The sequence below is a fragment of the Spea bombifrons genome, chromosome 4 (genome assembly GCF_027358695.1).
Source record: "Spea bombifrons isolate aSpeBom1 chromosome 4, aSpeBom1.2.pri, whole genome shotgun sequence".
Lineage (NCBI taxonomy): Eukaryota > Metazoa > Chordata > Amphibia > Anura > Pelobatidae > Spea > Spea bombifrons.
Window position 1 is genome coordinate 80160771 of NC_071090.1, and position 13634 is coordinate 80174404.

The 13634-nt window shown below is 41.5% G+C and overlaps 1 protein-coding gene across 1 annotated transcript; it reads left to right on the forward strand.

Moving 5' to 3' along the window:
- Positions 1-308: 308 nt before the first annotated feature.
- On the forward strand, positions 309-13581 carry CCPG1 (cell cycle progression 1). Its single transcript, XM_053462521.1, has 10 exons — positions 309-464; positions 3357-3427; positions 4826-4946; positions 5030-5109; positions 6212-6482; positions 9497-9727; positions 10076-10197; positions 10799-10924; positions 11750-13113; positions 13338-13581. The coding sequence occupies exons 2-10, from the start codon at positions 3368-3370 to the stop codon at positions 13522-13524; spliced, it is 2562 nt and encodes an 853-aa protein (XP_053318496.1). The 5' UTR covers positions 309-464; positions 3357-3367; the 3' UTR covers positions 13525-13581.
- Positions 13582-13634: the final 53 nt, after the last annotated feature.

The window sequence follows — 13634 nt, forward strand, 5'->3', positions numbered from 1 at the left end:
TGTGCATGCGCCATTTTACCTTTCTCTACCCGTTTATGGAGCAGCTCTTTGCCAACCTGTTGCGCGTCGCAGCGCCGAATCTGCGATGCGTTTCGTATGCAATCACAGTAACCACGGTAACCGATCACCACCACCTTCCCAGCCACGCCCCCTTGGTGATTGCGAAGACGCCTCCCGCGGTGTTCTATGGGACATGTATTTCTTGCTCTCCAGAGAGCGGAGCAAAGCGTTTACTGCGATAAATCAGTTCTCAACTACAACTCCCGGCATTCTGTGCGGCGTGGGCACGCCTCTTACCCTGCCAGCTGCTGTCTCTCTGTTGGGTAGCGCAGTTGTTTTGCGAAGGCGTCACGGGAGGCACCGAAGCTGTCAGTTAGTGGCAAGCTGGCGGCGGAGTGACATTATTATTTCGGCAGATGTAACGCACCGCGCGGGGGTCTCCAGGGCCTTCCTGTGTGACCGCGGTAAATCTCTCCTTTGGTTTCCTTCTGCAATCTGGGGACTGTCGGGGGCCTCTCTCACCCCGGGTTTGGTCACTTTAGGTCGGACTGTATTTCATTTGTTTACCGTTTTCTGCGGCACGCTGTTAGTTGGTGGCAGGCCGTTACCTCCCATGTATAAAGTAATATACCAAAGGCCAGCAACTTATACCCCCCCCCCGGGTTTTCGGCTGGTCCTCCCCTTTTGTTTCTGTAAGTACGTTGCGTGATGCACTACTTATGTCCTGTTTTAACTATTGTACAGTGCTGCGGAATATGTTGGCGCTATATAAACCAATAAGTAATATCTTTGTACACATTAGTCTTGGGTGTGCCAAGTTGGTGGCTGGCAGTTTATTGACTTCACAGTGGGCTTAATGGGTTAATGCGTTTGGCATCATGTATTCTCAGGTTGCGTCATGATTAAATGATGTATTGTGTGTTGACGGCAGGGAACGGTTGGTCTGCGCATGTAATCACTTTAAGCCATATGGTTGGACTCCTAGTGGAAGCTTTGCTGAAAGAACACCTGGAACGGCCATTGTTTTGTGACTTGGTGTCCATAAGTCTTTGCAGAGCGTGACTTTACGGGGATGGCTGGGGCTCGAATGGATTGCTGTTTACTTCTTCCAAAGAGTTTGCGTGTTGTCAGTAGCTGATCGTTGCTCGGGCTGCTGATCGTTGCTCGGGCTGCTGATCGTTGCTCGGGCTGCTGATCGTTGCTCGGGCTGCTGATCGTTGCTCGGCTTGCTGATCGTTGCTCGGGCTGCTGATCGTTGCTCGGTGTGTCGTCATACAGCCTGAATCTGGCTTGTGCGGGACAGTAGAGTTGGGTTAAGAATGTCAGGTCCTGAATAAGTCATAGGGACCTGTTCACTAAAAGGAGAGTCGTCGTTTTAACTTCCTAACTTCACTATGTATTAGTAAAGGCAAACATTGGCAGGTTCCAGCTACAAGCCAAGTAAAGACTGCAGAAATCTCACTGATTTAACTATACATTACACAAGGCCAGGCCAGCTCTCCCTGCAAAAGAAGCTTATTGGGGAAGGGTTTTCATAATGTATAGTGGAGTCAAGGAGGTGAAACACAACTCTCCCTTTATTGAATAAAGCCCATAGGCGGAAGCAGCTGCTGTGTGTATGTAAGGTGTGGTGGGACCCGGGCCAGGTGGTATGCATATATTATCAGTTTTGAAGGCAGTCTGCTAGCAGCTTCAGTCCCGAAGCTGAGCCTGAAAGCAGCTCCTCCCAGGTCCTTTTTGATCTCGTGACTTTCAGGCTCAGCGTTTTGGTTGAACGCAGAAGACAAACCAAAGGTTTTACTCTGGTTTTCTTATACCACCCCTAGAAAATGCTGTTATGGGATTTAGTTGTGTGTGTGTGTGTGTGTGTGTGTATATATATATATATATATATATGTATATGTATATATATATATATATATATATATGTGTGTATACAGTATATATAATTGTACCTTAAAAAAATCAGTATTCACGCAAAAAAAAAAGTACTATATAGCCTTATATTGGCATATTTGTGACACTTTATAGATCCATAATAAATCAAAATCAATCATGGCAGATTATGACATCGCAATCTTTTTTTGCCTTAGCTGTAACATTTTGTGCTTGCAACAGGGTATAAGAATGAAATCTGTCAGAATTAGCAGGTAAGCGATGCGTGCCAGCCTGCCGAACCAGTGAGGTTTGTTACTGACCTATAACAAACTCTGCTAACAGCGTGACTGTCCTTATTCTACGTATCCCTTAAATCCTGATCAGTGGAGAGGTCACAGACATCAATACCTATTGCGGTGCTCTGCTGGGAAAACCCTAGTAGATAAATCCCATTGTACAGCGCTACGGAATATGACGGCGCCACATCAATCAATCAATAAAGAATAATACATTTTATATAGCCTTTTGCTGGTGGCTGGGAGTATTGAGCACCAGAAGATAATACGTTCCAAAAGCTAATTTCCCAGCACTTTTTCTAGAAGATACTATAGGTATTACTGTATTATGGTAGGCTTGAAGGGTGGTTAACTCCTAGAGTGCCAGTTGTGTAGGAGCTACATAGCCAGCTATGAGTTTTTTCAGTGAATGTGGAGTGTTTAAAACCACATAGCCCTGCATTGCCGATTGCAATATTTGCGATTAGACAGCAGGGTCTAGAAACCCGTTCTCAGGCTCTTCTCTCCTCAAGTGAACTTCCAGAGGCTGTCAGCAGTGACTGGCGCTTGCTGGTGATGTCCTTGACACTACTTGTATGTCCTAATAGCCTTCTTGCCACTGGTCTTAAGGATGTATGGGCACATCCTAAGAGAAATGAAGGGGTTAAACAAACACGCCAGCCGTCATAAGCACTTTAATGCACATAAAAGCTATGTCCTAAATACCAATTTACCACTTTCAGATATACTGAGGGGTTCAGCAGAATCCTGCCTATGTGTTTGCCCTCTTTCCTCGCTCCTCGCTTCTTGGCTCGCAGTAGATTTATTTGGCTACACAGTAGGTATAGATAGGAATTCTCCCTGTGCTCAGCTGGGGGTGACTTAAATGAAAGAAGTCCCATTTTCTACCTCACATAACTAAGAACACACGCAGTAAAATGCATTGGAAGGGTTACAAAATGAAATCCATCATGCATTAAAAAAATAATAAATAAGATTTAAACACTAAGTGTTTAAGTCTTCCCCTGATCCGACATCTTCCACTGGGATGTTCGCATGCATATCTCCAAACACCGTTGTTATCTGAACTTTGTAATATTGAACACTAATGATGTCATATAGTGTCCTTAATGTCGCTTTAGTGGGAGTAGGAAATCCATCTCTTGGTAGTTTACTTATCATTTCTTTCTGCTTTGTTTTCAGGTACATGAAAGATGTCCGAGAACTCGAGCGACAGCGAGTCTTCTTGTGGCTGGACAATTCTTAACCACGAGGTATGCAGTCCTTTGTGTTCATTGTGAATGGAATCAGTCTCTAAGCAAAGCTTTTACACGGCCCAGAGTGCTCCAGTAGACCTTAAATGTGCTTTAAGTGGGCCTATAATGAATAAAAATCCTTATTATCCATAGGATTAATGAACACAAAAGCAAGCCTGTTGCTGTTTATTATTTTAGTGAGTCTATGTTTATATCGTATTCTTAAAACGGTTTGTGATGTTCTTGCGTGATTTTTAGAACGAGGATTCTGTACCTGATTAACCTTGCCCTCTGCTCCAACTGGCATAATTATTTTTTTTATTTTTATTATCATCCTTGATTTACAGACCCTAACATTGCGTTTTATAATTTGCAGAATTAAAAATAGCAGTAGTAACCTTTTTCTAAAGTGTTAATCCAGATAAAAAATTGTGTTTTTATTTAAAACTGTAAATGGTTGCAGACCAATCAGCAGCATCTCGTCTTTAATAGAAGTCTGGGGTAGTCTTAGAACTAGAAATAAGTGAAATGTCACCTAGATCTGTCTATGGCAAAAAATGTAAAATGGCCCATCCTCCAAGCATAAAAAAGTGTCCTGACTGCTGTCACTCAAAGGGTTAATTGTATCATTCGGATTCCCTTTTTTAACTACCCTTAACTTTGTTAAATATTACTCTCACGAGGAAGGCATTAAATGGGATTTCTGACTACAGTGATGTATCAAACAGGGTAAGACTAGGGCTCTGTTGCTAATCAGCACCCATGTCTTGGGCAAATGCAGTTTATAGGTAACATGGAGAAAAAAATAGACATGTTTCTCTTTATTCCTTTTACATGAAACAGTACTTTACCTGGTGCTTTATTAGCTTTATTATTCATATCGCACCAACAATTAATGCAGAGCTTCTTACACTACATATATTAAAGGGGTCTGACAAGACTAGAATTGAGAGACTAAGACAACGCCATACATTAGGTGGAGAGAGAGCTGTTTTATGGGTCATCTTAGCTAGAACAATACATTTTATTGAAATGTATTATTTTATTGAAAATATTATTGATTATAGGATTAATGTATTGGATATCAAAGCAAGAATTGCAAACCCCCAGCAGGTTAAAGCCTCAGAAGTGACCAAATACACAAGACAATTATGCACCGGAACAATATCAGTAATAGAAATGCGACAAGAAGACTATTTAACAAAAGGAACTGGAATCCTGCTGTGTTTTCTTGCAGTTATAAAGCCGCTTAAAGTTATATATCTTTCATTAAATCACTTGTAGGCAAGCATGCTTTTGTAGCCAACCCACAATTCTAGCTCTAGGACCTCCACTAGTTATTCTGGTTACTGCATATATTATGGAATGTCTGTAGAAACCTGACTTGCTTTTGTTTTGCTTGTTCTTACGCTGTAGGGTTCTGATATAGAAACCCTTAACTCTGAAAATGGTGAGACAGGCTCTGATTTTCCACTAGAACAAAGCGAAGCCCTTGAGGAGGAATTACGCCCTGATACACTTCCGCTAGGGCTACCAGGTACCGCAGTTACTAATCTGCAGCGAACACCTATTGTTCTTTTTCTAGTTTAGTCATTTACTTACGTACTGCAACTGTTACAGATCTGTGCGGCAACGAGAACACCGCTTCTGCTATAGAATTGTCTTTTCCGAGTGTGGAGGAAGCCCAGGCTGCTCCTGAGGTACTGTGCATGTGGCTTTTAATCTTATTTATATACTGTATTAAGGGAAACGAAAATGTCCCCTATATGTAAAAGAGAGGATATCCGCCTCTTGGCAGAACTATATGTGCTTTTTAGCACCATCAATAGGTAGTTGTCATTGTAAATGAATAATAATCTAGGAGCAAATAACAAATTCTTCATGTGTTAAAAAGCTCAGCAAAATCAGCTATAATCGCTATACAGAGACAAGCACCAAATATTTAGTCTTCACATACACATGAGCTTGGGGTGGCGATCAAAATCTCTTTAGACAAATTTTTCTTTTCGTTTTTGCTGCATTCGTTTTTGGGCACCGAAATTCGTTTTTCAGCCATTGGTTTCATATGAAATTCAGATGTATTTTTTTATTATTTTTATTCAGAACGTCATTTGGGCGGCATTCCCTGGCACCTTCTGGACTTGCCTTTCATTAGAGAAATGAAATAAAAAATAAATGAATAAAATAAAAAAAAGTTCCCTGGAGCGATCAATGAGGTGCAGCAGCTGTAGTAGTAGTAAGGCGCTGGGCTTGTGCAGGCAGATGCTGTGGAGCAGAACTTTATTCCCAAAATGTTATATATTCTAATACATGGTTTTGTCATATATATATATATATATATATAATAGGCAGCTGTCTTAATCAACTAACAGGGACAGGGAAGATGTCTGCTGCAGTCCCTGTAATACACTATAGTGCTCACTACAACTTCTCCAATCCAACCAACAACACTACATATTCTACACTAAAAAAAACCAAACAATTAATTTGCAGTATAGTAGATGAGTAGCTGTCACTGTCTCACACTCCAACTCCCATCAGTCAGCACACTTGTCTCTAATGCTTGTCTCTTCCCCTTGTAAATCCTGATCGGCCAGTGTTTGCAATTCGTTTTTGTTACTCTTGTTGGAGATCCCCCTTGTTTTCGTTGATTGTTACGAACGCAAAAAACATTTTCATTAAAAATAACGTTTTTGTATGAAAATGAATGCACAAGGCTAGTAATGACTAACGTAAAAGGGCTGACATTTATTTATCTTATAGTAAATTTGCTTCTGATTTAATGTCTGCTGCATGTTTCAGGATTTAACTCACTATGGCCTCCCGCAAAAGATGGAAAGGTCCCTTCCGGATACGTTTTGTTACCAAGAAGAGGAGAAGTTTGCTGAGGACGTTGTATGTGAGGCTGGCAGCGATGACTCTGATATAGTTACCTTGGAACCTCCCAGAGCAGATGAGATTGGGCCCTTGGACGAGGACGTGGCAGCTTTGGAGGAAGAGGTTGCAATCACTGAAGATGTTAACTTGAGCTCTTCCTTTAGCAGCCAGTACACTTTCAGCCAGCCAGAGACGGGTAAGGGTTAACCTAGAAACACTATTAATAAGTGACTAAAGGCTGTCTTTCACAACTTTTCTAACCTTTGTTGTGGGGTCTTGCCTGTGATACTCACAGCCCACAAAACATTGTTATTATAACATAGCTGGATGAACGGCATATCTCAGGAATGCACGTGCTGTACAAATTTATTATACCCAAAGGAGTCGGAGCGACAACCTCGGCTTCATTTGAGTGCGTCTTTGTTGCTTGGCTGAGGACTTACCATGACTTATAGGTGTACTGTGACAGGGCAAGAACCAAAAAAACATATGTTGCTGTTTTGGAAGTTTTTAGAGCATGGTGCTTTCATGGTTTCCTTTTCTGTCTTCTCCTTCTGTCTCTTGGGCCCTGGACTCTGTACACCCCGGGTCCTCCAAAGTCTTGTATCTAGCAATCGCTGAAGTCCATATTATTATTATCATCTTTTATTCATATAGCGCCAACAATCTACGCATCGCTTAATACAATACATATATTCAAGGGGTATGACAAGACGAGAATTGATGGAAGACAAACCGATACATATTGCAGTGCTAAGCAGCTTTTGATGTAGCCTTTCCCCTGTGGGTGTAAAGGTTTACATTGGCTCTACCCAGGCTGCAACCCTTGCCTTCGACTCATGTGCCCACATGACAGCATAGAAGAATGGGACACCTTTTGTAGAATGCCATTTGTGACAAAGGGGTTAATTACTGCTGTCTGATTAAAACAATGCAGGTAGAAATATAGAATTCTATGGCAGATAACCATTCTGACCATCTAATCTACTTGTTTTTCTATGACCAGCGTTACCACTTCCAGTTTGGGTTAAATCTTAACACAATGTTCACTGAGGCGTTGCGGTTAATGAATGGGGAAAAATATGCATGTACACATAACAATGAAACAATATGCACAACTGTCACCCAGACATACAATAAAACCTGGAAAAAAAACTTATTTAAAGGGTCACTCCAGTGTCCCAGGTGGTATACTCAATGAAGAATGCATCTTAAAGTATTTTAAGTCTCCAGTACATTTGTGAAACACAGGGGGACACGCAGAAAAGTTTTTATTGTTGCACAAGCTGCCTTCTCCAGAAGTTCTGCTTGAAGCAACCAATCAAATTGGAGGGTGTATACATCCAGATTGGATGAATTGTGTAGGAATTACAGCGCTTGTTATATGTAGTCCCCTACTTTTCAGGCGATTAAAAGTAATTGGACAATTGACTGAGAAGATGCTTTATGAACATGTGTGGACTGTTCATTATTTATTAACAATTAAGCAGTTAAAAGGTTGTTGGTTCCACATGTGTAATTTGCATTTGGAAGCTGTGGCCGTGTACTCTTTATATGAGGTCCTAAGAAAAAACAAACCCAGAACCTCCTACTCTCCAGGAAGTAGGTGTATCATTGTCAAAGACGACAATCAAGAGAAGACTTCCTGAAAGCAATTGCAGAAGGTTTACCACAAGGTGCCAGCCTCAGGAACTGTCAGGCCAAATTAGACTTTGCCAGAAAGCATCTAAAATGCCTGCCCAGTTCTAGAACAATATTCTTGGGGCAGATGAAACTAAGGTCAACCTATAGAAGAATGATGGGGGGAAAAGAGCATAGAGAGGGGAAGCAACAGCACATGATCCAAAGCGTACTACATCATCATGGTGTTATGGCATGGGCTTGTATGGCTGCCGAAGGAGGTGTGTCACGATCAATATTGAAGCGTATACGGTTTTCTAACCAGCACCTATTCAGCCAAATGCTGCAAAACTGATACGATGACACGTTATAGTACAGATGGACATTCACCCAAAACATACGGCAAAAGCAATAAAGAGCTTTTCAAAGGAGTGGAATATTCATCAATGGCAGAGTCAGTCACCTGACCTTAACCCAATTAAACACGCGTTTCACTTGCTGAAGACAAAACTGAAGGCAGAAAGACCCGCAAAGAAGCAGTGATTTAAGACGGCTGCATTAAAAGCCTTGCAAATCATCACTCGGGAGGAAACCCAGCGTTCATATTAGTTTGTCACCTTTGAGCAGGGGCGTAACTAGAAACCTCAGGGCCCCGGTGCGAGAATCTGTTAAGGTCCCCCCCAACCCCCAACCCATCTATCTCTTTCTCACGATCTACCCCCCCTTCTCACGATCTACCCTCTCCCTCCCTACCCCCCCTTCTCACGATCTACCCACTTTGTAGGTCACTTACCGTCGCCGCTGCCGAATCCGCAGCCACACCCGCCTGCCTCAGCGCTGCCCAGGGTGCTATGTTGGGAGCGTGAGGCGTTTGTCTTGGGTGCCGGCGCTCAGCGGGAAGCGCGGGCACCCGAGACGAACACCTCACGCTCCCAACACTGCACTCTGGACAGTGCTGAGGCAGGCGGCGGCAGCAGCGGCGGGGAGCGGAGGCATCCTGGATTTCTGTCAGTCAGGGGGGCCCAAGAGTTGCCGAGCGGTCGTTTTCAGCAACCGCTCGGCACCCCTTGGGCCCCCCTGACTGGCAGAACTCCAGGGCCCGGTCGCAGTCGCGACCCCTGCGACCCCGGTAGTTCCGCCACTGCCTTTGAGCCCCCGACAATCGGGGGGGAGTATGTAAGAATTACCTCTATTTTCGTAACGGTTTTTACAATATTTTTTTTTAAACCCGGTGAACTCAAGCTGAAGCTTGCACTGTTTTTCTGTTGCGATGGCTATGTCTGTAAACTAATTATTAGCGATTTTAAAAGCACATCATAGCCAAAAGTGTAGTTATGTTTCCATGTCCTGCTGACTTAGGATAAATGTTTCAAGAAAAAATTGCATGGACTGTACTGACCATCACTGGTCTTTAGTGCTATAAAAAAAAAACCCCAGTAGGTTTTTGGTTTGAGCTGTCCCGTTTTTAGGTTTCTTTTATAATAATACATTGTTGCCTTCGTCCTTGGTTCTTTATTATAAAATGGCTTTAGAATGAATTGATTGACTTGATGCAGTGTAATCCTAACAGAGGACTTTTTTATTCGGCAGTTTTCCCATCTCATCACAGTGCAGATGACTCCAGCAATGATGAAGCAAGCGATGTGTCAGGTCCCGCTCTCCGACGCCGTCGTGCAAAGAAAGATTCTGAGCATAAGGCTCCCGCTGACCCTCCTGCACCTGTTGAGCCTAGAACTTTTGGCTTCCTAGGGCGCAGCCTGAATAAGTGTATTATTCTTGCTCTGATCATTGCTATGAGTATGGGGTTTGGACATTTTTATGGTGAGTTCAGGTTTAATCCAAAGAATAATTAAGGTTTTACTTTTTGTATATGTTAACTCCTGTAATTCTGTTCACTTTCCTGGCACCGATGTTGGTTCATTATTCACTTTTCATTAGGTGTATCATGCAATGCCCGGTATCTGAAATTTGCCTTTGGCCTCTACTATTTGTCTATGCATTCAGCACTACTAACTTGATTTTATTTTCTCTATGTTTAAAGCGGTGCTATAGTGGTTGAAATCGTATAGGAGCCAGCATTTGCATGTTATAGCACATTTGAATGTAAGGGTTTTTTTTGTTTGTTTTGTTTTTTCACTACTTTCAAATTTGAATTATTTTTTTATTTAGGTTCAGTTCAGATTCTGGAGCGTCAGAAACATGTAGAAAAGATTTATGAACATGAACTAAATGATGTGAAGGATGATCTTCATCAGTGTCAGAAGGAGCAGAAGGCTGCAGTAGAACAGCAGGTGTGTCAAGAAAGAATCTTCTAACTCCTTGAATGTTGGTGAAAATGTCCAGAAGGAGGTAAAGGCGAACATCCAAAAGCTCTGGCTGAGCTACTGGTAGCCTGGACAGGCATTCCCTGTAATGCTCCAGTTAAAACATGGAGCATTGCACACTTCTTCCATTGTGTGCCTTTAGTTCGGCTTCTTCTTATTTGCTGATGGAGCAATCACACGCTCAGGACAAACTGGCATTAGTTGGTACGGGTCTGCACCTGTCCACAGCAACTACCAACAGCCACCCCCGCTGAGAGGTTGTGCCAGCTGAGATGTGTACACATCGTATGCCGTTACACATTGGTATTACATGACTGTTGGATGCAGCTATTGCTTTGTAAGCTGATGTTTATAGGCATCCTTCATCGTCGGGTAGAGAGAGAATCCTATACATATACCTAACAAGGGGATGATTGTTGCGAGAATGTAGGGCTTCTGCTTTGAATAAATGTATCGCCATGAACTGGGGTTATAGAACGGTTCCCATTTTCAAGTTCACAGAATAGGTGGTCTAATATGTAGCTGGGTGATTGTATATGTAAATTACAGTTGTTGCTGTTTTTTGTAGGGATTATATGAGCATTTTACCGAAGACCCAGAGGAGACACAGGATATGGTTTCTTCTCTCAAAGGCCTGATGGTAAAAATGACAACAGAGAATCAGCTGCTGAGACAAAAACATACTCAGCTACAGGTAACGTGTTTTACAACATTCCACGCGTTCTTTTCTAGATTAAATACATACTGTGACATATTTCTCATGAGCTTAAATACCTTGAGGCATGAACACGGCCTTAAACTAAACCAATAATAATTGTGGGTGATGATGTATTTAATGTTAAAGGGGTCTGCACAGTTTCCATCCGGATTTCAGGAAGTTAGCATACAAAGTGTGTATAATACACATGATGTCCCACATGCACTACATACTTAATGCTGTTGTACCAAATGTTAGTATATTATTAGGGTGTAATTCCTAAAAAGGTAATGAAGAATGCAAAAGAAAGTTGTGTTCCAGCACCTTGACTTCACTATACATTAAGGTCCAACGCCAGTGAGCTTCTTCTGCAAGAAGGGCTTGGCTGGCCCAATGTCTAGTTAAATGAGTGAGATTTCGTCAAACTCTTCCTACATGAAATTATGGATTATATAGGACCAGCTCAGCCGTTTAGCTAGATAAACCTGCCATTGTTGGCCCTTCATAATAAATAGTGAATAATAGTGTAGAGTCAACAACTGTTCCTTTAGTGAATAGACCCAGGAGTGTAAAAATCCCTAGATGCAGATTTCTGTGTCTGAAAACAAGTTTCAGTAACACATACTTCAGCTAAATCTGGTACAATGTTCATGAGCCAGGTGTAAATAATACCTGATGCTAGCCAAGTGACTTCGTTTTGACCTTCAAACATTTTTATATTTAATTTTTCTGTGTAAACAGTGCTCTAAATTCATTGACCCTTATACATAGGCTTCATTGTTTATATACATTATAATACCTTTTTTGTTCTCACAATTGCAGACTGAAACAGATGACCTTGCAAATGCTTTAAAAACAACAGAAGGGGAAAATCAAAAACTTGCACAGGAAAACCAGTATTTAAGAATATCTTTAAAGAAAGGGGAAGAGGCATTTTCCTTATTACAAGAAGAGCTAAGGAAGCTTAGAGAACAGATCAGGAGCTTGGAAGAGAAAGGAAGTGGAGATCTAATCTTATCAGAAAACCGAAAACTTAGGACACATTTAAAAGAGGAAAGACAAAAGATTCGGAGCTTCTTGACACAGAAGGAGATTCTGTTAGCTGAAGCCCAAGCCTTAAGAAAAGAGTTGGACAGCGAGCATCAGATTACCGAATCCTTGAAGGCCAAACTGGAAGAGATAAGTAACAGACAGTCACCAGATATGAAGCATGGTATGGCTGATGATGAAGAGACTGAACAGTTGAGAGAGAGACTTACTGACTTGGAGAAAAAGGTAGTTTTTGAACAGCAAAGATCAGATTTATGGGAAAGACTGTATGTTGACGCAAAGGAGCAGAATGAACAGCAAACCGAAGCTCTACGTGATTCCCAGAAGGGACAGAAAAAAGAGAGCAGAGGCAAAAAGAAGGCAAAGGATACATTCTTCAATTCTGTGAAAGACACATTTGATGCCATGAAGAATTCAACCAAGGAATTTGTCAGACACCACAAAGAAAAGATCAAACAAGCCAAAGAGGCTGTAAAAGAGAATCTGAGAAAGTTCTCGGATTCTGTAAAAAGTACTTTTAGGCAGTTTAAGGACTCAACCAACAATATGTTCGATAGAAACCGCTATAGAAAATACACTGAGAGGAGGCGGGAAGAGACTAAGGAAGCACGTACAGTACGTCGAGAATACAAGTCTGATTCTGAGGAAGAGTATCCAAAAATGGCAACAGCCGGTCAAAATGAGTATAACAGCTTACATAATGATGGGCTTTTTAAAGATGAACCTCCATGGAAATCAACGCATGCCAAGAAGACAAGTAGTGAACAGTGCACCAATAAAAAGGGTTGTTCTGGAGTGTTTGAATGCGCTCACCAAGAATCCTTCAGTCTTTTTAACAAAGTATTGGACCCTGTGAAAGTGGAAGATTTCAACCAGTTGATACAGACCTACGTACAGGAGCAAGTAGATCATTTCAGACACTGGAAGGAGCTAGAGCAGTTCATAAACAAATTTTTCGAGAATGGCGTTTTCATTCATGATCAGATGCTTTTCACAGATTTTGTTAATGATGTCGAGGATTATCTTGAAGACATGAAAGAATATCAGCTTAACAATGCTGGAATATTTGAAGATCTTGATGAATACGTGTACAGGCATTTCTTCGGAAGCGATTACAATACTCCACATGGACCAAGGTTGGTTTATGGTGTGATGTAAACAAAAAAAAGCTAAAGTTAAATTTTTCTTCCCTGCTTTGAAAAAGCAGAACCAGAAAATACTTTTCTATCTTCTCTGGTGGGCATAAAAAAAAAGTCATAATCCCATATGCACTTTATATACATGATTTTTTTTTTACACAGCTGTACATGTTAACAATTTTAAAACAAATGCAGGTTTATTTTTTTTTCCTTTTCTATAGAAAACCTGACAAAAATCCTCCTTACAAGGATGCAGAAGGTTACAGATACAGAAAGCAGGAGCAGAAACATCACCAAAATCGCTACAGAAAAGAAGGTAAATGGAATAAGCATGGACGTGCCGATGGAAGACACATGGCCAATGTTGAAATAGATTTGGGGCAGTTGCCGTTTGATCCAAAATATTGAAAAGCATGGAGTTTCTTTAAATCGTAGAGCACAGTTATTAGATCTAGATTGCCTCGACTAATGCTTTGCATGTTACGTGCAGAGATGTTCTTCTAACGCAAATGTCAGAA